A 24,533-nucleotide genomic window follows, 5' to 3' on the forward strand; every position below is an offset into this window, starting at 1 on the left:
TGGCACTCAGTCCACTGAGCCACACCAGCTAGAAGGATGCCCACTGTTATTAAACATAGAAGTCCTAGCCAGAGCAATCAGGCCAGAAAGAAATAAAAGACATCCACGCTGGAAAGGAAGAAATAAAACACTCCATTTGCAAATGGCATGATATACATAGAAAACTCTAAAGTCTCCATGAAAAAAAACTATTAGAACTAATGAATGAATTTAGTAAAGTGGCAGGATACAAAATTAATACATTGTACAAAAGTCAGTTACGTTTCTATACCAATGAACTGTCAAGAGAGAAATTAAGAAACTCCCACTTAGTCCTGGCTGGTGTAGGTCAGTGGATTGAGTGCGGGCCTGTGACCAAGAGGATCGAGGTTCGATTCCTAGTCAGGGAACATGCCTGGGTTGCAGGCCAGTTCCCAGCAGGGAACACACAAGAGGCAACCATACATTGATATTTCTCTCCCTCTCTCCTTCCCTTCCCCTCTAAAGATAAATAAAGAAAATATTTTTTTAAAAAAGAAACCCCCATTTATAATTCAATCAAAAGGAATAAAACACCTAGGTATAAAGTTTACCAAGGAGGTCAAAGGTCTGTACACTGAAAATTGTAAGACATTATAAGATGAAAGAAAATGAAGAAGGCATAAATAAATAAATACTCTATGCTCATGGATTGGAAGAATTAATATTGTTAAAATGTCCATAGCACCCAAAGCAATCTGCAGATTCAATACAATCTGTATCAAAATCCCAAGTAACATTTTTCACAGAAAGAAAAATTATCTTAAAATTAGTATGGAACCACAAAAGACCCTGAATAACCAAAGCAATCTTTAAATAGAAGAACAAGGCTGGAGGCATCATACTTTCTGACTTCAAACTATATTACAAAGCTTTAGTCATCAAAACAGTATGGTACCGGCACAAGAACAGACATATAGATCAACAGACCACAATAGAGACCCCAGAAATAACCCCATACATACATGGACAATGAATTTAAAACAAAGGAGCTGGAAATATGCGGTGAGAAAACATTCTCTCCAATGAATGATGCTGGGAAGACTGGACAGCCGCATGCAAGAAAATGAAACTAGACCCTTATCTTACACCATACACAAAAAAATCAACTCATGATGGAATTAAAAACTTGAACCTGAAAGTAAAACCTGAAACCATAAAACTCCCCAGAAGAAAACATAGGGTTTCAGCTCCTTGACATCAATCTTGGAGATGATTTTTTGGATATGACCCAAAAGTAAAAGCAGCAAAAGCAGAAATAAACGAGCGGGACTACATCAAACTAAAGAGCTTCTGCACAGCAAAAGAAGCAATCAACAAACGATGAATAAAAATGCAATGAACAGAATGGGAGGAAGTATTTGCAAATTATGTATTTGATAAAGGTAATATCCAATATATAAAGAACTTATAACAATAGCCAAAAAAAAAAAAATCTGATCCAAAAAAGGTCAGAGGAACTGAATAGACATTTTCCCAAAGATAAACAAATGGCCGTAAAAGCTACATCCTAATCATCAAAGAAATGCAAATCGAAACCACAGTAAGGTATCTGCCCATACCTGTTAGAATGGCTGTCATCAAAAGGACAAGAGGTAGGTGTTGGTGAGGTTGTAGAGAAGAGGGAACCCTTGTGCACTGTGGGTAGGAATGTAAATGGGTATAGCCACTGTGTAAAACAGTATGGATGTTCCTCAGAAACTTAGAAATAGTGCTACTAAATGACCCAACAATCCCACTTCTGGGTATATCCATCTAAAGGAAATGAAAGCAGGATATCAAAGATACAGCTGCATTCCGTGTTCATGGCAGCCAAGACATGAAGGCAACCCAAGTGTCCTTCAGTAAACGGGTGGATTAAGGTGTGGTGTACAGGCACAATGGAACGTAATTCAACCACAGGAAAGAAGGAAACCCTGCTATTTGTGACAACACAGATGGACCTTGAAGGCTTTATACCTTGTGAAATAAGCCAGAGAAAGACAAGTACAGCCTGGTATCACTCATATGTGGAGTCTCTAAAAAACCAAAAAGTCAAATTCATTGACACAGTGGAAAAGTAGTTTCCAGGAGCAAGGGGGAAGGTGTGTAAGACATAGGGAATGGGTGGTGAGAGAATGCATACCTTCAGCTACAGGATGAATGAGATCTGAGGGTCTGTGTGTGTCATGGTGACCGTAGTTGACAGCACTGTGTTATAAAATAAATTTGCCAGTAGAGTCAAACTTAAGTGCTCATACACACACACACGGGTAACTGTGTGAGCTGGTGGGTGTGTTAACTATCTGAGAGGATCCTTTCACAGTCTGTAACAAATCGCCATGACGCATACTTTAATTATTGTACAATTTTATAGGTCAATTATACCTTAACTAGGCTGAATTGATACCAGGGGTGAGGAGCTGCTATAATAAACTGAACAATGTGGAAGCAGCATTGGAACTGGGTGATGGGCAGAGGCCGGAAGAGTGGAGGTCCCTGCTAGAAAAAGCCTACGTCGCCATGAACAGAACTTTACAGGGCGATTTGGGTGAGGACTCAGAAGAGGAGCGCCGTGGAGGGAGCTTCTGTCTCCTTAAGAATACCTAGGCGGTCGGTGCTCAGACGGAAATGAGGGGCACGTGGTTGGAAACTGGGGAAAGGCGATCTTTGTCACATAGTGGCAAGGAACTTGGCTGACTTGTGTTCCTCTCTTAAGGTAGAATTTGTGAGCAATGAAATTAGATATTTGACTGAAGCTATTTCTAAGCAAAGATTGGAAGGCGCAGCCTAGCTTCTGTCCTACACTTGTAGTAAAATGTGAGAAGAGGGCAATGACTTAGAGAAATAACTGTTCAAAAGGGAAGCAGACATTGAAAATTTAGAAAATTCGGGGACTTCCGCCAAGATGGAGGTTTAGGTGGATGTGCCGTGCCTCCTCACACAACCAAGTTTAGGGATAACTAAATATTAGCATCAGAAAACACAACCAGAACACGGAAAACTGAACTTTTCGGAAGTCCGCTAACAACAAATTCTTCAGCCCGACCTGTAAGGGGCGAAACCGGCATCGGGTGAGGAGTTACAAAGGAGGGCTCGGTCGGACCGGCGCGGAAGTCCAGACGCGCGAATCCAGTCGCACGGGTTCCAAACCCAGGATTGGACCTAGTGAGCAACCGAGCAACCCACCAGGTGAGCGACTGCAGAGGAGACAGTGGGGAGGCGGTGCAGCGTGTTGACTGTGGTTGCCTAATTGCGCGCGAGTGAGGGAGTGAGCAGTTGGACCGGCGGCCCGCGGCCAGCAATAGAGGGCGCCGCCATTTCCCCGCTCTGACCACGCCCCCACATACAGCGTCACAACCCAGCGACCTGGGACTCCAAGGCGCCGCTTCTCCCACTTAAAGGCCAGAACAGACCAAAAATGTCGCAGGGAGAACTCAAAGCCCCAGAGATAAATCTAAGTGACGAAGAAAATAGCAAAACTCTCAGATGCACAGTTTAAAACACTGGTCATCAGCTTCACTCACAGATCTGGTGGATTATAGCCACAAATTAGAGAAACATATGAAGGCTAAATTAAGGGAAATGAATGGAATTCCACAGGAAACCCATAGAGATGAAAAGGAAACTGGGACTCAAATCAATGGAGTGGACCAGAAGAAACCAAATAATGGCCAAACAGAAAAGAGTCAAGGAGCAAGAATTCAAAGGAATGAGGAGAGTCTTAGGAACCTCCAGGACATCTTTAAACGCTCCAATATCCGAATTATAGGGGTACCAGAAAGGGGGAAAGACACAACCACCAGTGGAAAAACTATTTGAACAAATAATAAAAGAAAATTTCCCCAATCTGGCAAAGGAAATAGACTTCCAAGAAATCCAAGAAGCCCAGAGAGTACCCAAAAAAGTTGGACTCAAGAAGAAACACACCAAGGCATATCATAATTACATTAGCCAAAATTAAAATGAAGGAGAGAATCCTGGAAGCAGCAAGAGCTAAGGGGACAATCACCTACAAAGGAGTCCCCATCAGGCTGTCAGCAGATTTCTCAAAAGAGACCTTACAGGCAAGAAGGGGCTGGAAAGAAATATTCCAAGTCATGAAATCTAAAGACCTACAACCAAGATTGCTCTACCCAGCAAAACTTTCATTTAGAACGGAAGGACAGATAAGGTGCTTCTCAGATAAGACCAAATTCAAGGAGTTCATCATCACCAAGCCCTTATTATATGAAATGTTAAAGGGACTTATCCAAGAAAAAGAAGTTAAAGAAACATGAACAGTGAAAGGACTACAAACTCACAGTTATTAACAACCACACCTAAAACGAAAGCAAACTAAAAGGACAGCTAGATCAGGAGTGGAAACATAGAAATGAAGATCTCAAGGGAGGGTTAGCAACAGGGGAGTGGGAGGGAGGAGATGGGGGGAGAAGGTACAGAAAACAAGTAGCATAGACAGTAGATAGAAAATAGATGGGGGGGGGGCAAGAATAGTATGGGAAATATAGAACCTAAAGGACTTGAGACACATGGACATAAACTAAAGGGGGGTAATGGTGGGGTTGGGGGGCAGGGTGGAGGGGAATGAAGGGGGGAATAGAACAACTGTAACAGCATAATCAATTAAAAAAAAATAAATAAATTTAAAAAAAAAACAACCTAATCTAATTAAAAGGATTTGTAAATGGCAAAAAAAAAAAAAATTTAGAAAATTCTCGGTCCATCCATGTTGCAAATGAGAAAGCATGTTCAGAAGAGGACACTTATAAGGGAGTGGCCGAGTGATGGGTGTGGACCGTGGACTCCATCAGCAGGAAAATAACCTATTTGGACTTAAGTGAAGAAGATTGGAAGGGAGGGAACTTCTTAGATTTTACTGGATGGCATGGACCAAAGAGCTCCTCAGCTTCCATAATGCTCTACTCTTCAAGACAAGGGAAGAAGGACCCCAGAGGCAATTAAGAGGTCCTCAGGGCTGCCTCAGTTTCAAAAGGGGGCATTGCCTGGGTTTCGATAGGCCGGATCGCCCGCACCCCAAGCTGTGGGGCCCAGACTCCTATCCACAGCCATGGGTGGCAGGGCCCTTCCTGACGCCTCCCAGACTGGGAGTGCCACCGGTGTCTGATTCCAGCCCGGGAGAGCTGCGGTGAGACTGTGCTCAGCAAAGCCACAGGGGCAGGCACACCCCAGGAGGTCCGGTGTATCCAAAACACAAGACCCCCACTCACTGTGTCCAGAAGATGGGACCCTCCTACCCCAAAGAGCAGAGCATCAGATGAAAGATTATTCTCTGCCTTAAGATTTAACATTTGCCTTGTTGGGTTTTGGACTTGCGGGGGGACTGTCACCCCCTCCCTCCCTCCCCTGCTCTCTTGGGACCACCGATCCTGTGGCTGCCCCACCATTGTGTTTGGGAAGCGCATAACGTTTGATTACACAGGTCCGTGGATGGAGGGGGACTTGCCTCAGCGTGAATTCTACCCTGCGTGTCATCCATTTCTGACTTAGACGAGATTTCAAAGAGATTTCAGCCTTTGGACTTTAAAGTAGTTGCTGGAATGAGTTAAGACTTTGGGGGCTGTTGGGATGGAATGAATGTATTTTCCATTCAATAAGGACATGAATTTTGTCAGGGAGCAGAGGTAGAATACTGTGGTCTGAATATGCCCCTTCCCAATTCATATGTGGACATTCTAGCCCCCACAGGTGATGGTTCTAGTGGCTGGGGCTTTGGGAGGTGCTTAAGCTGTGAGAATGGAGCGCTCATGAGTAAGATTAGTGCCTCATCACAGAGAATCCAGAGAGCCCTGCTGCCTTCTGCCACGTCAAGATACAACGAGAAATCTGCAACCTAGAAGAGAGTCCTCACCCACCCATGTTGCACCTGATCTTGGGCTTCCAGCCTCTAGAACTGTGAGAAACAAGTTTCTGTTTTTCACAAGCTCCTCAGTCTGTGATATTTTGCTACAGCAGCGCAAATGGGTTTGACAGAGGCTGAGCTTTAAGCCTGCCTCCCTTACAGTAAGGCCTTGAGCAGCCCCTGGGCTTTTAGGGTCTTCTTTCCCTGGAGTGCAAAAGGAAGAGGCCGAGTGAGAAGATCCGTATGATCTCTTTCTGCTCTAGAAGGATTCTAATCTAGGATCATGGGTTTAAGCTGAAGTCTGGCTAAAAATATTTCATACCCAGTGGCGTTGTTAGTAGCAGTAGTAGTCTTAGAGGCAAAAGACAGATCCGTAGCCTAGCCAAAAATTTAATGGGAAATGACACAGCCTTCAGGGAACTCAATAAGCTCCCACACAGAGGAGACCAGAGAAGGTCCCAGGGTGTCCAGCCTGTGGCCTGCAGGCAGCGTGTGGCTCAGGGTGGCTATGAATGAGGCCCAACACAAAATCGTAAATTTACTTAAAACATTACAAGATTTTTTTGTGATTATGTGTTGCAAGGTATTTAATGTATAGCCTAAGACAGTCCTTCTTCCAGTGTGGCCCAGGGACACCAAAAACTTGGACACCCCTGGAAGCCATCCACCCACCCTAACTGACCATGAGCCTGTAAGCACATGAAGAGAAGATACAAGAGGTCCCATCAGAAAGTAAAAGCCAGGGCATGTTTAAAAACTGCCATTTTTTTTTAATCCTCACCCAAGGATATGTTCATTGATTTTAAAGAGAAAGGAAAGGAGAAAGAGAAACATCTATGTGAGAGAGAAACATTGATTGGTTGCCTCCAGTATTCACCGTGACTGGGGATCGAACCCACAACTTTTTGGTGTATAGGACAACACTCCAACCAACACAGCCACCCGGCCAAGGCCTGCCTAGATTTTTAATGTGCTCTCCAATACACACACACACACACACACACACACACTCTCTCTCTCTCTCTGTCTGTTTGTCTGTCTCTCACAGCTACTAACAGTGTATGGAGACCTTTGTGGCACAAGGTCTTCAAGCACAATAGCTGCCCAAACCCCTGGTTGACCATTAGATGACTGGCTAACCACTGGGCACAAGGGTGGTACTTCAAAGCTAGGCTTAACCACAGAAGAAATAGAATCCACAGATTTAGTCAAGTTTTTAAAAACAAAGCAAAAAGAACCTTCAGGGAGAAAAACTAGAATCCGTAGTTGCTATATTCAAATATTTAACAAAAAATTATGAGACATTCAAAGAAACAGGAAAGTATAACCCATCCTCAGGGGAAAAAATCAATAGAAACTGTTTCTATGTGGGTCCAGATCCTAGAATTTGCAGATAAGGACTTCAAATCAGCTACTGTAGAAATTATTTTAAGTCAATTCTGAATAAAGTTGTGATACACGCTACAATGTGGGTAAACCTCAAAGACATTATGCTAAAAGACACAATTTTATGCCAGACACAAAATGGGAACTATTGTATCATTCCACTTCTATGAGGTGCCTAGAGTTGTAGAATTCACAGAGTAGAACAACGAGGAAGAAATGCGGAATTATTGTCGGCAGGCGCGGAGTTTCGGTTTGGGGTGATGGAAATGTCTCCGCGATGGATGGTGGTGACGGTGGCACAACAACACAAACCCACTTAATGCCACTGAACCGTACACTTAAAAACACTAAAACGGTAACACTTATGTATATTTTACTACAATAAAAATATTCTGAAGTTGAAAAGTACAACAGCAAATAAAAATTAACAAGAGGGACTAAAATAGATTCAAGGATACAGAAGAAAGAATCTGTGAACTTGAAGACAGAGCAATAGAAATCATCCACAGAATGACTGAAAAGTGAACAGAGCCTCAGAGGTCCGTGCAATGATATCAAGTGAACCAATTTATAGGTAATGGGAACGTCAGAAGAGAAGAAAACAGAGAAAGCAGCGCGAAGCATATCTGAAGAAGTAAAGGAAGAAAGCCTCCCAAACTGACGGAGAACAATCTGCAGATCTAAAAAGCTCAATAAGCCCGAAGGAGATAAATACAAAAATGTTACACCTACATCTATATCATAGCCAACTTGCTGAAAGACAAAGAGAAAATCTTGAAGCTAGAGGAAAACAACTCTTCATGTAGAGAGGAACAATAAAAAAAATAACAGCAATGAAAGGCAAACGCAGTGGGCTGATATATTCAAAGTGCTACCAAATTAAAAAAAAAAACTTGTCAATCAAAAATCCCATACCCAGCAAAACTATCCTTAAAACAAAGATGAAATACATTCCCAGAAAAAAGGACTTCAAGAATACATTGTTAGAAGACTTGCCTTACAAGAAATACTGAAAGCAATTATTAAGGCTGAAAAGAAATGGTCCCAGATGGTAACTTAAGTCTATACAAAGATAAGAAGTGTGTTTGAAAAGATAAATATAGGTAAGTGTAAAAGACTGTGTGTTCTCATTAACTTTGTTAAAAGACATAAGGTTTCATAGAATACTGTATTTTGGGTTTATAGCAAATATAAATGTAAACTATAATCACATATATTAAAACCAAGTTTTTATTTCACCAGAATTAAAGTTATTTTCTATCTGAGATGGATACTAACTTAGGTATATAGTAAGGGCAAATCACATATCTAATAAGGGACAATATGCAGAATACATAAACGCTTCTACAATTTCATAACAAAGCCAAATAACTTGATTTTAAAATGGGTATATGACTTGAGTAGATGTTTCTCTGGAGATTAGATACAAATGGACAATGAGCTTGTGACAAACATGTGTAAATCAACCTCAGTGAGATACTTCATACCCACCAGGATGGCTCTTAACAAAATAAAAACCCCCCAAAACAGAAAGTAGCTTGCTCTCACTTTCTCTCACTCACACCTCCTCCCCAACTTTTTGGTCTCTCTTTTTAGATGTATAAAGCAAAGACTGATAGAAGTAAACAAAACAAGAAAGATAGTTCAACAGTAACAGGTCTGGATCAATTACTTAAACTTCCTCTTAAGAAACTGAAAAAAGAGCACAAACTGAACCCAAAGCAAGAAAAATTAAGGGAAAATAAAGATTAGAAAGATAAAATAGAAAAGTGGTAGAGAGATATTAATAAAACCAAAGTTTAGTTATTTGAAATAGCAATAAAATTGACAAACGAAATGAGAGAAGATAACATTTCCAAAATCAGGAATGAAAGAGGCGTCATTGCTGGTGACCCTACTGAAGTCAACTGGATTATAAAGAAATACTATAAACAACTTTATGCCTACAAATTAGACAACTTAGATAAAATGAACAAATTCCTAGAAAGACATGAATACCAAAACTGGCATAAGAAACAGAAAAACCTAAATAGACTTGTACCAGGCAAAGGAATTAACTTAGTGATGAACAATCTCTCCACCAAGAAAAGCCCAGTCCACCCTGCAAGGCATCCCTGCTGAGTTCTCTGTCAACCATTTAAAGAAGAGATGCCAACCTTTCCCAAACTTTTTCCAGAAAACAGAAGAGAAACACGTTCTTGTTCACTCGCCAGTGTTATCCTGATGCCAAAGGCAAAGGCGTCACAAGAAAACTAGGGACCAGGGTTCCTCATGAAGACAGACACAAACACCCTTAGGGAATATCAGCAAACCAAACCCAGCAACGTGTAAAAATATTACACACCGTAGCCAGGTGAGATTCATCCTAGGAGTGCAAAGTTTAAATATCCAAATCAATTAATGTAATATACCAAACTAATAGAATAAGAGACAAAAACAACACGATCATCTCAACAAATGCAGAAAAATCATTTGGTAAAATTCAATATCCATTCCAGATAGAAACATTCAACGAACTATAGAGAAAGGAATTTCCTCAACTTGAGAAAGGGCATCTATGACGAACCACAACGTCCCCCTCAGTGGGGAGGAGGAAGCGCCCGTCCTCCTGGGATCTGGAGGGCGGCGAGAGCGGTGGGGGACTCTTCCGCTTCTATCACGTTGGAGGTTCTGGCCAGGGCAATAGGCTAACTAAATAAAAATTAAAAGCTTGTAGATTGGGAAGAAAGGGTTAAAACTCTTTATTCACAAATGGCATGATTCTGTGTGAGGAATCCATTTTTACAAACTAGAAGTAATAAATATAATCAGCCAAGTCACAGACTAAAATGCCAAAACATTAAAAAAAAAAGAAATCAGTTGTGCTCGGGCTGGTGTGGCTCAGTGGATAGAGCACTGGCTTGAAGACCAAAACGTCTCTGGTTCAATTCCCAGTCGGGCACATGCCTACGTTGTGGGCCAGGTCCCCAGTAGAGGGTGCACGAGAGGCAAACACACACTGATGTTCCCTCTCTTTCTCCTTCTCTTCCCCTCTCTAAAAATAAATAAAATCTTTAAAAATTTTTTTAAAAAATCAGTTGTATTTTTATATGAGAGCAACAATCTAAAATTGAAATTAGGGAAGCTTTTCATGGATAGATCAAAGCAATAAAATACTTAGGAATAAATTTAACAAAAGAAGTGCAAGACTTGTATGTGGAAAATCATACAGCACTGCAGAGAGAAAGCAAATGTGAATTCGTGAAGAGACGGTCCACGTTCATGGACGGAGCAGGCAGCGTTGTTCAGACAGCACTTCTCCCTAAACGGATCTACGGATTCAATGTGCGCCCATCAGGATCCGGGCCAGCGGATTTGTTTACAGAAATTAACAAACTTCTATAAACACAGGAGAAAATATTTGTGACCTTGACTTGGACAAAGTTTTCTTAGATCTGACACCAGAAACAATCCATCAAAGAAAAAAATTTGATAAATGAGGCCATCAAAATTATAAATGTTTGTGATTCAAAAGATACATTAAGAAAACAAAGAGGCAAGCGCAGAATGGGAGAGAATCATATATGTGACAAAGGGTTTGTATTTACTCAGATAATTCCTACAACCCAGTAAGGCAAGCAACTCAATTAAAAATAAGCAGAAGATTTGGATAAACATTTTGCCAAAGAAGATAAACATGAACGGCTAACAAACACATAAAAAGCTGTTCCGAATCTTCGGTCATTGGAGAAATGTGAGTGAAAGCCACTGTGAGAGTCTACTACATACGGGAGTGGCGGGGGTCATAAGACTGACGATAACAAGAGTCTTGGGGATGCGGTGCACCTGGAACCTCACAGAATGCTGGCGGGCATGTCAAGTCGGGGGGCGGGGGGGCAGTTAGACACTTTCTTAAAACGTTAAACATACACTTAGCATCTGATCCAGAATCCCACGCCTCGGTATCTCTCCAAGAGTAATGAAAACATGCTCCGCAAGCCCTGTGATTGTTTACAGCAGCTCTGTACGTAATTTGGAAACAACCCAAATGTTCATCAGCAGGTAAAGAGATAAACAAAATGCAGTATATCCATACAATGGGTCCGAGTCAGCCACAATAAGAAATAAAACTACTGACGTTGGACGACGCGGATGAACCTCATGTTAAGGGAGGGAAGCCAGACACAGAGACTACCTACTGTATGACTTTTATAGGAAACATTCAGAAAAGACTGATGGACGGCTACAGAAAGCAGATGGGTGAGTGTCTGGGGTGGGGCGGAATTGCAGGTGGACTGCAAACCAGCACAGAAGTCATTTGCTGGGGGGATGAAAACATTCTAAAAGTGATGAATAGGTTGATGATAGCGTGACTCTACAAATTTACTAAAAATCACTGAACTGTGTATTTACAATGGGTGAATTTTACGGTAAGTAAATTACACCCCCATATCAAAGCTGTAAAAACTATAACTGGCACAGGGGAGGGGCGCCCTCCCACCCAGAGCCAGCCCTCCTGCCCTCCCACCTGTTTCCACAAGCTCCTCCCCCACCTCTGCCTCCCCCAGAGCCTCCCAGACTCCCCGCGGTGTTGCTGGTACAATGATTGCCCTCCATCCACAGACCCAGGTGGTCAAGATCGGCATCAGTGACCACCAGGTTTCTCTCCCAGTTCCTCCAGAAACACTCATGCAGAGAGAAGCCAGACCACGTGCGTCCAAAGTGCCTTCCGCAGGCCCTGGTCATCTGTCACACAGGAACCACGAAGTTCTACTCAGCAGCTAAACGCAGAGATTGACCCTGGCACCTAAGTTAATTGCGTTACAAAGTGATGCTTTCAGAATCCAAGTCAGCCACTTCCATACCCATTTTACTATTAACATTCTCACAATCTACTCTGGTCTGCCACCCTCTGGACCTGGACCAAACCCAACCAAGCCACACCCTGTGTCTGAGAAAGAGCCCGGGGGGTGGGGTGCACGAGGCCTGACAAGGCCCAGCACCTCCATTTACCTGTAAGCAACCCTGGGCAGTGCAGCACCTGGTACTCGCACACTAATTTCACAATAACCAGGGCAGAAAGCTCCTGCTTTGGAGCCCTCAGGTCCCAGCTTTGCACTTTGCTTCACACTCTGTGGCCTCAAGTCCTGGCAGAGTTCCATCCATTGCTCTTCCCTACAAGCTACAGCCCTGCTGCAGGCCCACGCCGGATGGATTTGCCCAGCACCCAACAGGCTGGTAAACAGTATCAGACCACAGACCCTTCCTCTGGTCCAGACGCTGGCTGAGTGGTGAGGAGATGGGGAGCAGCAGTAGGACCTACCTGGGGCAAGGACTGTGCCGACACCACCGAGGCGGGTCCCCTGGTCACCAACCCTGCACACGGCACTACCTGGTGGGAAGGTTCCCTCCTTGCCAATGGACCCCCAGGCTTGGCCCAGCAGCCGGAAGGACTCAGCAGTATTTGTTGCAGGCACCTCGCTACTTTACACACCACAGGTTCACCTCGTTTTCTTGTGCTTCACAGATGTTGCATTTTTTATGAGCTGAAGGCAAGACCCTCCTCCAGCAGAAATATTTCAACTCACTTTATTGCAATATTCGCCTTATTGCAGTAATCTGCAGCCAGACACGCCATATCCCGCCGCGTGCCTGGTCTCAGGAGTCGAGCACCCAAACCGCTTCCCGGCACACGCAGAGACGAGGTCACCGGAGGCGGCGCTGCTCACCCCCCAGCGGCGCACCCACAGCTCTCCCTTAAGGTCCTGGCACAGTCGACTGCCAAGGACAGTTAAGCTTTCAAAGTAGGAAGATCAAAGCGCTGTCGTCTTTTAATTTAATCCTTTTGTTGCATCAATGGTCTTAAAAGGGATGAGAGAGATCAAAATAAAAATGGAAACAAACTATATCTTTGTGGCTGTTGTGTTTTAGCCTTCTTTTCCCTCAATTTAGGCCACAAAATAGGTCAGCTCCATTACTGATCAGCCTTCCCACAAATATTTAAAACAAATTGAATTGCACACCCAATACCCATCACAATTACACCAGGCACAATAACTAAATTAGCAATTCAACAAAATAATTGGAAATGCGATTCTCTCTATTCCACCAGTCTCCCTCGGGGGTTCAGCCGATCTATGGGGGAAAACTCAGCTTTCCTAATTCTGCAGCTAATTAGAGACACACTTGTAAATGAAGTTGTTTGTCTTAAAGTTGAAATTCTCTTCTGGGGGTGGGGGGAGAGGGAAGGAGAGGCGAGCAAGGCCTTCCGCTCCGGAGCAACTGTATGAACAGGTATAAGGAGCACACGCCTGGGTTCTAATTAGCAGCCATACCAGCAATTAATAAAGCATCACTATTTTACCGTCACTTATCTGGTGATGAGCGACTTCAGCAGAGCCAGCCGGGCTGACGTCCTCGTCCAGAGGCAGGCCTTCTCAGGGCCCCGGGGACTGGTCGTCTGGGCCGCGCGGCGGGGCCATTTGCGGCAGAGGCTGGCGGGCCAGGGCGACAGGAGGGGAGCGATGCAGCCCAGGAGGTGGCCTCGTGCTCAGCCCCCCGCGTGGGCCTCCCTGGTTGGGCCAAGAGAAGCAAAGGCTTCATGTAAGAAAGCAGAGGGGAGGCGCCCGCGCCCCGCAGCGCCCCTCCGGCGGCCGGCAGGCGGCCGGCAGCAGGGACCCGGGGCGCGGCCGGAGGTGGCCGTCCGCCCTGGCTCGCCGCCGAGGCCACTCTCGGAGAAGCGACCTTGAGGTTTCCATTAGTCTGTCCTTGGCCTCTTTTTGTTCCTTCAGGAAGGAAAATCTCGGCTTAATTATGTAACTGAGAACTAGGGCTCACGTTGGTCCCCTCTTACCCTTCTTCGCCAAGATCAGGATGTGACCTTAAAACGCAAAGTCTCCGCAGGGCCCGCTCCGAAGGCTCCCGGCGCCGCTGGGGGGGCTCAGCGCCCAGGCGCGGCTCCCCGCGACCAACGCCCGCGCCCCCGCCGGGAACAAAGGTCGGCGGGTGAAACGGAGGCCCGGGGCCTGGGGCAGCCTCTTCCCCGAGACCCTGCTGAGCCTCGCGGCGCCCCGGAGCCTGCGGAGAGGCTGATAAGTAAGTTCAAAAGCACCTGCTCCTTCCTGCTTATCTCCACTAACAACGTGAACTCGGAGTTATCGCGCCCAACGTGTTCCGAATTAGCCTTACATTTAGCTCTCAAAACCCGGTGCCGTGCGCTACGACTTTAAAGGACACAAGAGTCACACTGGGAAACAGTTTTATGGCCTCAGGGAGTCAGTTCCCTGGCTGATCCCCCAGGAGAGAGGGGGCCGTTGGCCTCCCGGGACCCCCTTCGCCCTCTGGGCACCGAGGCGAGGACACCGGCTTCCCCACACCCTCCGGGCCCGGGTCACGCGCCGCCCGCCGCGCCCTCCCGCGCACGTACCTGCGGGGTGACCACACTGCGCCCTGTGCCCTCAGCGGGGGCTCTCGCCGGCCCATCCGTGGATCACTGTCCTCGTTCAGTTTCGGTGTTTGGTGTAACTTGCGAAAGGTTGGAAACTATTGGCATCGACCTGAGCTCCCCAATAGTGGCCACTGGCCACGCCGCCAGCGCTCAAAAGCCACAAGGTGCGGGACGGCGCAGTGAGAGGATTCTAGGCCCCACCCCCGAGGGTTCGGCGGCACAGCTCCGGCCCGACGCTCCGGACACTCCCGGCTCCCCAGGACGACTCGCGGGAGCGAGGGAGGTAGCCAGCCGCCCAGGGATCCTCGCGCTCAGAGCCGCCCTCGCTGAGGGGCAGAAATACAGAGCAGCAGGCTAATTGCTTCCTGCCCGGTGTCAGCCACACCTGCACGCTGATGATGCACCTGGCTGTCCCGCGGGCTGGGCGCGCAGAGGCAGCCGCTGGAGCCCGGGGAGGGAGTGCCCAAGAGCACAGGGACTCCTGCCCTCCTGCCGGGCTGACCTCTCACCATGAAGAAACAGAACCTTGGGAAACTGAGGCCAAGCCTGGAATGGGCTCAGAGCTGGGCGTCCAAGAGGACCAGCCAGCATTAATGAAGGCAACTCCAGCGGATCTGCTGGGCTCAATCAGGCCCCAGTTAGAGATGCAGAAGAGAACAGAGACCGGCCCGCGACTGTGCGCCTGCCGATGGTCCCTTTGCTAAGCTTCGACGGGGGCCTGGCGCACAGTAGGAGGTCAGTAAATAGCTGAATTAACGAATGTGGAAAAATACTGTTGCACCTCTGCTAAACCCAAATCTACCGCACTGCCGTTACTTTAGAAGCAGCTGCTGCAGATCGGGAAGGTCCTCAGAAACCAGCTTAGTGGACCCTCCTACTAATGTGAGGACCCTGAAGCCAAAGCTCAAAAGACTTCCTCAAGGTCACATCCTAGCAGGTTTGATGTATACTTCAGGTCTCTCCCCATGACTCCACCTTTCATTCTTATATTCTTTATTCAAAACACCACATAAATCCGTCCTAAAACTAGCTATGCCGCCCCAATCTGTTAGAACAGGGTACCACACCCCTGAACTAGAGCCGTCCCTCCCTTGGGGAGGGCAGACCTGAGAGGAAGCCGCCAGCCCCGCGGGACAAGGAGCCTGCAGGCCCAGAGCGGCCTGATCTCGTTTCCAATCCTGGAGGGGGTCCGTGGGGGTGGGGAGTGGGCAGGAACCTTTCTGTTACTGTCACAGTGTCTTCCGGGGACCTTATTTTTTCTACCCTACCAGTGATGTGGGAGTATTCTTTCTTTTTTGTTGTTGTTTTTAAAATTTTCTTTCTTGAGAATTCAGCGTCCTTGACCTCAACAAATGAACTGAGAACCCTCAACCGGGGGAATAAACCAAGCAAACGTCCCAGGAATATAAATGCTGCTGAGGCTACGACCGTACTGGCAGACCCCACGCCGTGGGTGATAACAGCTCGGGCAAGGAAATCTATAGATAAGCAAGGAAAACAAGAGTGGGACGGGCAGACTCGCTGCATCCACACCACCTCCTCTGCAGTCGGGCGCGTAGCAGGCGACAGAGCTGTGGGCGAACGGAATGCACACACGCCCGCTGGTGACAGGGACCCACTGCACTTGCAAGAATCAGTTCACGAACTTACCAAATTACTGGCAATTATTTTTGAAATGTTATGAAGAAAGAGAAAGTAAAAAAAGATGTACATAAAATGAGGTTAAGCCTTAAATAAAAATGAAAACGGCAAGCGCAAATGAATTCCTAGCACAGCTGTCCCCAATACACAAGCACGTACATAAATTAAAGTAAAAGCACAACCTCAGGTGCAGAAAACAAGCTTCATTCGCTTTAGACAAGGCTCACGCTTGTATCTGCAAGTCCACAGGGTGGGACTAGCAGGGCGTCACCAGAGGGGCAGCCAGCCCCCGGGGGCACAGAGCACGCCCACCTCTGACCCGAGCCCTGGGCTCCTTGGACAGCAAGCTTTCCCTGAGACGTGAGGCTGCCCGGGCTGTGAGCCCAGCCCAAGAGGACACGGGCTGGGCATCAACACACTCCAGATGCGGAGTGACCGTGATATTCTGGGAAATGGCTCCAGGGTTCATGACGAACGTCACATCTGGATTCATCATGAACCCTCCAACTCCGCTCCTGCTGGAAGAAATGGTAAAGAGGCACCAGGAAAATCACCCTCCACGAGGAAACCTAGAGGCAGGTGCAGCGTGTTGCTGAACGGGGCGGAGTGGGCCCTCCCTGGTGTTCTGCTGGCTCTCGGGGTTTGCAAACGACGCTGACTGAGTGGTCTGGGATGTGACTCTGGAGAGAATGGCTACACACCGGAAACAGTGGAGAGCAGCTGGGAGGAAGGTGAACCCACCCATGGCAAGTGAGCCCCACCTGAGATCTCCAGACCAAAGCACTGGGAGGAGCCAGAGCATGAAAACCAGAGGGGAGAGGGGGGAGCAACCAGAAACAGAGGCGGGTGGGAGACAGTGTCACGTTCTGTTTATCCACCATCTCTCCTGGGAGCATCTCCAAGCACTTCCCAGGTGGGAGCTCTTTAATCCCCCCAGAGGAGGATGGCGATGGACGGTTTCCCTGGGAACAGGAAACAAACCCCAGGATCAGGCTCCAGGGCTGGTCGGTCTCCACTCTCCACTCTCCGCCCCCCAAGTGAGACGTGAACGAGGGCCTGACCCGGCCCCTGGGAAGTGCACAGAGGGCCCTCAAAAGACTCGAGTTCTTTCACTGGGCTCACTTTGTTCCTAAAAATATATGCCAAGAAAAATACTAATTTTGAAAAACAATAAACAAGCTTTATGCCCAAATATTTCCCTGTAACATTATTCATAAAATCAAATAATTAACAATTTACATGTTCAGTAACGGGATTTGGTTAGGTACTGAAGATACATGCTCCAAATGGAACTGTAAGTTAGCAATTAAAATACTTAAATATCTGCTAAAACATGGAAATAACCTTCTACTGTACTCTTCACATTAAAATGCAGAGCATCCCACGCACCACTAGCTCTCCACTGGCAGCGTGTGTGTGTGGTGGGGGCTGGCAGGCACAGTCACGTGGGTGTTGTGTTTTTACTGAATTTAAAGGGTAAGTAAAAAATGTGAACGGTCCAGAAGTCGAAAGAACCACGCCTTGCACCCTGCTGATGGGAGGGACCGGCTGCCGCTGCACCCCACCCCTGCACCCCGAGAACTGTGCTGCTCCGAGCCTCAGTGAGAAGTGGAGGGCAGGGGACGACAGCCGAGTCTCACTGTCACTTGTTCCTTCTACTTCCCTGCAATTAATTTTTAACATAAAATGAATGAAGACAAGAAACCAGCCTTATCGTCTCTGTCCTGAAGGGAGAGGCCCAGCGCCCACTCCCAGCGCCTGGCCCTCGTAGGAACCTGGGCTGGGTGTCCAGTGTGGCCAGCGCCCGCCTCCCTGTACTGGGGAGGGCTTCAGGGTCTGCAGTTCATGAGTGTCAGGTGTGAAGTCCTCAGCTGGGCAAAAAGAAAATAAGCAAACTCCACACAAAAGGGAGAAATGCTTCCGTCAACACTGAAAAGGGGCTCTGAAAACTCTTGATAACGGTTCTCAAATCATTTAAAAATAAGCATTAGCTACCAAAATGTTAAGTATTAGTTTTATTAAAATGCAAATCAATCAACTAATCTGTCTTTCTAGTAACAGTTGAATTGCAGTATCCATGTCAATTAAAATAGTTTCCAATTTATTCTTGGCTGGAAAGAGGGTGGTCTTCTGAATTTTAAAATGCAAGCCTCCCTTTACTGAAAATTCTCTCCATTCTTTCTCATCTCTCCTGATTTTAATTCATTTTTAATTAAACAGACTGGACTCCAAATATTGTGAAGTACCTGTTTAAACCTTTTTCTCCGTCAGGCAGAGAGCGACTACGACAAAGGCCCCCTCCTCTAAGGGAGCACAGGTGAGCACAAGCTCACTGGCATCCAGGGGAACAGGTCACTCACCTGCTGCTCCAGTGCGAGTTATCCGAATCCTCGGGCTAACGGACGGGCTTGTGTGTCCTATATTTTTAAAGTGATCATTTTGAAGAGAGTAAGTGTGGGGGAACTCGTCTATTTCTGTTGATTGATCTTTGGGGTAACTGGAGACACACTGAAAATTAAACATTTCCCTGACAGCCAAGCCCAAGAGGTAACTACAGAGACAAGAAAAACAAATCGCCAAGTTCCAAGGTCCAATTAACATGAGATGGGAAGACCCCGCCCCCACTTGCCCCATTCTGAGCTCAGCAGACACTGATGCTCACGGGAAGCTCTGAAGCAGACCGCACTCAGGACGGGCTGCGTCCGGGGCCCGGCCTTCAGGTGCGATGCAGCGGCCCCCCGGACACTGAGTCAGTGATACGTGGGATTCCTGGGCGCAGAAATCTGTCACTTGGTTCTGACATTTTAAAACAATATCAAAATCCAACTTTAAAAACAACGTCTAGCCCTCGCTGGTGTAGCTCAGTGGATTGAGCTCGGGCCTACGAACCACACGATCGCGGTTCGATTCCCAGTCAGGGCACATGCCTGGGTTGCAGGCCAGTTCTCAGCAGGGGAACTCACAAGAGGCAACCATATATTGATATTTCTCTCCCTCTCTCCTTCCCTTCCCCTCTAAAGATAAATAAATAAAATTTAAAAAAAACAACAAAAAAAACAATGTCTAGTTATTAAATTAATTCAACTGCACTCAACTGCCGGGATGCAACATTTCTTCTCTAATTATGTAGCTTTAAATAAAGATTTGGGCAAGGCCCCCAGGAGATGGCCAGGCCCGTGTGCTGGTCCGCACGCGTTACTTATGCAAGATCATCTTCACTACATATTGACCACAGCAGGCCAATAAATCCCCCTTATGGGGATTTAATTTCCAGCTTGTGACCTTTGGATGAAAAACAAGTGAATCATTTCCTCTTGCTAGATTTACACCAGAGCTAATCTCAATAACGTGATTTAGGAACGGAGAGAATGGAAAAGGACTCCGGAAGAACCTTTGTGGGTGAAAAGAAAAAACAAAGATGAAGTCAGAGATCTGTATTTAGCAACAAACTGGCAAATACTTCTAAGTGACAGTCTCCGGGGCATAGGTCAGAGGTTTTGGGGCGTCCCTGCCCCTCAGAGCCATGATTGCGCAGGAGGTGCTATGCACCCAGAGAGCAGCGCCGCCCTGAAGGTGCCCTGAGGTTCACACTGTGAGAGAGGCCATCTGGCCGGGGACAGAACAAAACCCTCCCAAATCAGACTTCTCGCTGCTTAAGAAACCGAGGGCGCAGCAGAGTGCTCTTTATTTGTGGCGGTGACAGGCCACAGGGCAGGGCTCTCGGACACAGACGCTGGGTTCCAGGCGTCCTGGGACTCATTCAGACATGATCTGCACAGCACACCTTCCCAGGGGTCTGCTGACCCCACCGGCCGACGGGTCCCTCCACTCGGGGCTGGGTGCGCTGCCTGCCTGGCCGGGCGCCCCCTGGGTGTCAGAGGCCCTGTCTCAAGGCCTCATGGTGAGAGAGACGGGCGCTGTCACTGCCGGTGGCCTTCATTGGGAGCGCTCAGTTGGCCAAAAAGAGATCGATACAACTCTGTCCTGGAAGACAAAGAAAACGAATTGGTTAACACACTGGTTAACTTTTCGAGGTTAAAAAAAGAACTAAGAAGCTGGGTAATACCCTAATCTGTTTGTTCAATTGAAAACACAGCCACACAATTAAAAATGCATCCCACAGCTCTTACTCACAAATAGAGAGGAAGGGAGAAACCCAGAAGAAGCCACTCAAATAGTAAAATATGTAAATAGTCCAGCGTGGCTGGATACCCTGTCTCTAGGGAATGAGTTTTCTACAAGTTCGCCCTTTACACGCAGGCTCTTCAAGTAAGAAAACAAGATGGAATATTTTAATAGGATGTATGAGGCTGCCACACGATGAGGATTCAATCAGACGTGGGATGTAGGGGATATAATTTAGTTTTCATACATTTTCTCGGACTTGGCAGTACTTGAAAAACAATGAAAATGACCCAGCAACAAGATTCCAATCACTGTCACACGCGCAGCCGGGCCATGGTAGAGCCTCGGCCTCCCCCACTCCCCTGGCCTTTTCTCTGTTCTCAATCTAATACATAATTCGATTGGCTAATTTATTATTTCTAAAATTGGGGTTTGATGTGATGCAAACCACAGCATGCCAGGGTCTTGAGTCCTTGGAAGTAAAGGACCACTTCTGACCTCTGTTTGTGCTACGGAGTGCAACGCACACTCAATGACCTGGCCCGAGTCCCACATCGAGGCCTAGAGCACCTACAAAAGATGGGGCAGGGGGCGTACCCTCCTCTCATTGCAACGGCAGCTCTAGAACGCTCTCCTCTGTGGAGAGAAAGCGAAGTCTCCGGGCAGAGGGAGATGAGGAACCACGAGGGTCCAAGCAAGTCGGACCCACCAGGGAGGGGGACTGCGGAGGGCACGGCCAACCGTGGCCGGCGATCCACGGTGGCCGTCTGCGGGAAGGCCGGCCACGGACCCCCGGGGGAGGGGACACGCACGCTCGGGCCAAGGCCCCGGCCAGTGGGTCAATGGCCCCAGAGAAAGCTGTGCCTGCTCCGTTTTGTATTTTCAAGATCTAACCATAAAAAGAGCCTGCCACTCTAGTTAGGGAAACAGGCTTTTAAAAGTGGTCTCATTATCTGGGAGTCATCACCAGCAAAGCTGCCTTTCAAAATAAAACAAAAAATCCAGCCTTCAAACAGCTGTTTTGGTTCAGCCAGACTTTAACATAAAAACATATTAGTCTGTTTTTGAAGTCACCCCGCTATAGTGGTGGTAAGAATAGAGGTACTGTAATGAGAAAATCCAGCGATAGGAATAACATACTAAAACTTTTTTAAAAGAAAAAAAAATCCTTCCAAAGGAACCGCAGAAACCGAGAATGCACACTGACCTGAGGACCACAGGGCCGGCAGGGGAGGCACAGCCGGGAAACAGTGGGGCTCCGACGCGGCCACAGGGGCACCGCCGCCCTGAGGACCGGCCACGGGAGCAGGCCCACCCCGAGCCCCGTCCTGTCTCCTGTTCCTCTGCTGCCTCCTGCCGCCTGCCCCTCCTGGCCAGCCCCCAGACAACCAGCCCACCGCGGTGGAGGGCAGCTTCACACTAAATGCAAATGAGAGGCAGGCAACCTCCTTCAGGTGCTTCCGAGTCAGCAGCTCCATGGCATAAGCAACAGCAAGGCCCTGCCCAGGCTTCCCGTCATCGCCCTACGGCCTGCCATCTGCCTGCCAGCAAGCAGTCCAACCAAAAAACTGAACAGCCCCGCAGGGGAGCCACCGTGACAGAAAGGACAGTATGACTTCAAGGCTGCAGCGCGGGACAGAGGGGAACGCGGAGGCCCCTCCCGCCCTCACCAGACCCATCATTAGCGCCCGCCCAGCAAACGCTTTCACTGGGCGCCCCAACAGCAGAGAACCACCTCGGTCCAGGTGGCCGTTACTGCCCACAGCAGGGTTCACGAGTCGGGGGCAGAGTGAAATGCTGAAACCCATGTTCTGACAGAGCATCGTTTCACACCCAGGTGGGCAGAGCTGACCAACATATGTAGCTGCTCGTGGCAAAGCAACTTGGAAAAGCTAAGTGGTCTGGGCTCTAAAATATTGTTACAGAGAGCAGGAGAATATGAGCAAGGAATTATTCCAATCTAAAAATCCCCAAGTAATTCCAACTCTGTGTCTTCCTCACCCACCACCACAAGCAGGAACTGCCGGTGCCTTCAGAGCTGCTCCTCCAGGCCTCCACGTCTGGCCAAGAACGCAGCCAGAGCCTCCTGGCCGACCTCTGGCTCCTTCTCGTCCCCTCCCCAGCCCATCTGTACAGACAGACAAAGCAGACTCTCCCTGGGTCCAGGAGCATCACCAGGATGAAGACCCCCTGCTCTCACCAACTACTCAGCACTCCCGGCACAGGCTCCAGGCTGGCTGGACCTCCCACCTGCTGACCAGGCGCCCGCCCACCCGGGCAGAGCTGGGGAGCAGGGACCACGGAGGGTGGAGCCTGGGGCCCCGGTCTTCCTCATCTCTGCACTCTGCACGTCCCAACAGAATTTTCAAGACCAGGTAGCCCCTCACATATTTTTAAGTTTACATATAAACTTTTTAAATAAACCTACTAACCACAAAGGATACAATTACCAAAATATTGTGGACACTGATTTTTAAAATACAACTCTTAGATCCCTTTTGTAACACACTCGATGAGATCTATATGCTGTATTGATCTATGCCCATCATCACTCATTTAAATAGCACATAAACAAACTCTAACTTGAAAATTTTATATCACCTTTTCCTTTTTCAATGTGTATTTCCACTTGACTTTTCCATAGAGATTTTGGTCCTAATATAATTGTTTTATGCTTGAAAGTCTTTTATCGATCACCCTATCATATTTCTTGGCCTCAAAAATAAGTATGTAAATTGAAACATGTTTTGAAATCTAAAAAGTTGAAATAAAAATATTTTAATTTCTTTAGACCGTGACACTGTAAGTAATTAAAAAAATTAACTTTGGATTGTGTCATCATTACAGTTATTATGAGGATATAACCATATATGCAATAACAATACACTAAAATATACTATAATTCTGGTAAAAATTTAAGGCACAGAAATAAGTAAGACATTACGGGACGTGCTTCTCTCTGTGAGACAGGTGAGGCCCTCCCGCCTCTACCCGCCTACCCACAGGGAGAGCTGTTTATTGCTGGAGTGAAAGAGGGTTCAGCTTCGACTCTACGCCTGTCTGTGGTTTTGTAGCCCTGAGTGCTGAGACCATGTCACATAAACAAGTAGGTAGGTGGGGAGGGATTTTGAGGAACAAGTATGAAAGACACAGGGATGAGGACTAGGGGGGGAGGAAATGGGAGGGAGGTAGGGAGCACAGGGTGGGGGGGCTGGGATGGGAGAAATAGACAAAAAAATGTACTTGAAAAATAACTAAATAAAATTTTTTAAAAAAGAAGTTGAAAAAAAAACAAGTAGGAATGAGAGAGGTTTGTCAGAGCAATGCCATTCAATTCTTTTAATTCTTTCTGAGTTATACACCAAAAAAAAAATCACACGGTGATCTGCTACCAAAAATTAGTTTTGACGGTCTGCCAGATAACAACTGGATCGACTCCTACAAACTCGTTAAAACTACAGGCCTGGGAACCCTCGGACCCAAGGGGACTCGTTGCCTGGCCCTCAACCACGGAGGTTCTCAACCCGGCACCGATACCCTGAGCTGTCCTCCCATGTGGTGCCCTGGAGCTTCCCACTATGGGGTGACGCCCTGGGTCAGGACCAGGAGGGGCCTGAGGCAGCTTTGCATCAGGTGGGCAAGGACGGCTGTGACAGGCAGGTAAAAAGAACCCGCAGCCCCGGGCACAGGTGCGCCTGCAGACACATCCGGAGTGTGGACCTTCCTCCAGGGAAGCCCTTCCCACCACGGGATGCAGACTGCCCTGTGGGTGCCACGGTGCAGGGCAAGGGAGAAGCATCTGAAAAGAAACAGGATGTGTCCACAACCCCTGCCCCATCCCAAGAAAAACAAACCTAAAAGTAAAAGGAGGTACCAAAAAGCCACCACGGGATGGGGTCAGACTGCGTTCTGCAGCCAGGACCCCTCCCCACGGGTCCCCACGCACCAGGATCCGCCCGGCCAGGCGGAGAGGCCCAGCTACCAACCCTCCGGTCAGCTCTGTCCCCACCGGCGTCTCCAGGGCGAGTGTGCACTTTAATGCTGGAGGTCCCCTTAAGGCTACACAGAATGAACTTAGTTTCTTTCTTTCTTTTT

General features: G+C 47.4%; 2 protein-coding genes across 3 annotated transcripts in view; both read right to left on the reverse strand.

Moving 5' to 3' along the window:
• The window catches only part of LOC119062593 (uncharacterized), a 30,540-nt gene extending 15,564 nt beyond the window's left edge, over window positions 1–14,976 (reverse strand). Inside the window, exons 1-2 of one of the 2 annotated variants that reach the window (XR_008389621.1) lie at window positions 14,652–14,976; window positions 13,590–13,797 (exon numbers count right to left, since the gene is read on the reverse strand). The gene's annotated coding sequence lies outside the window, so the exon portion shown is untranslated. Of the gene's footprint in view, window positions 1–13,589; window positions 13,798–14,078; window positions 14,619–14,651 lie in introns of those variants that run through there. The other variant, XR_008389622.1, reaches the window with a different exon arrangement.
• A 4,756-nt stretch (window positions 14,977–19,732) lies between these two features.
• Window positions 19,733–24,533, reverse strand: part of AATF (apoptosis antagonizing transcription factor) — a 102,583-nt gene continuing 97,782 nt past the window's right edge. The window contains exon 12 of the mRNA XM_037163677.2: window positions 19,733–20,297. Within this exon, the coding sequence (XP_037019572.2) occupies window positions 20,234–20,297 (64 nt within the window). The 3' untranslated portion in view covers window positions 19,733–20,233. The remainder of the gene's footprint in view (window positions 20,298–24,533) is intronic.

Source organism: Artibeus jamaicensis, unplaced genomic scaffold, assembly GCF_021234435.1.
Source record: "Artibeus jamaicensis isolate MK-2021 breed Jamaican fruit bat unplaced genomic scaffold, CSHL_Jam_final contig_1998, whole genome shotgun sequence".
NCBI lineage: Eukaryota > Metazoa > Chordata > Mammalia > Chiroptera > Phyllostomidae > Artibeus > Artibeus jamaicensis.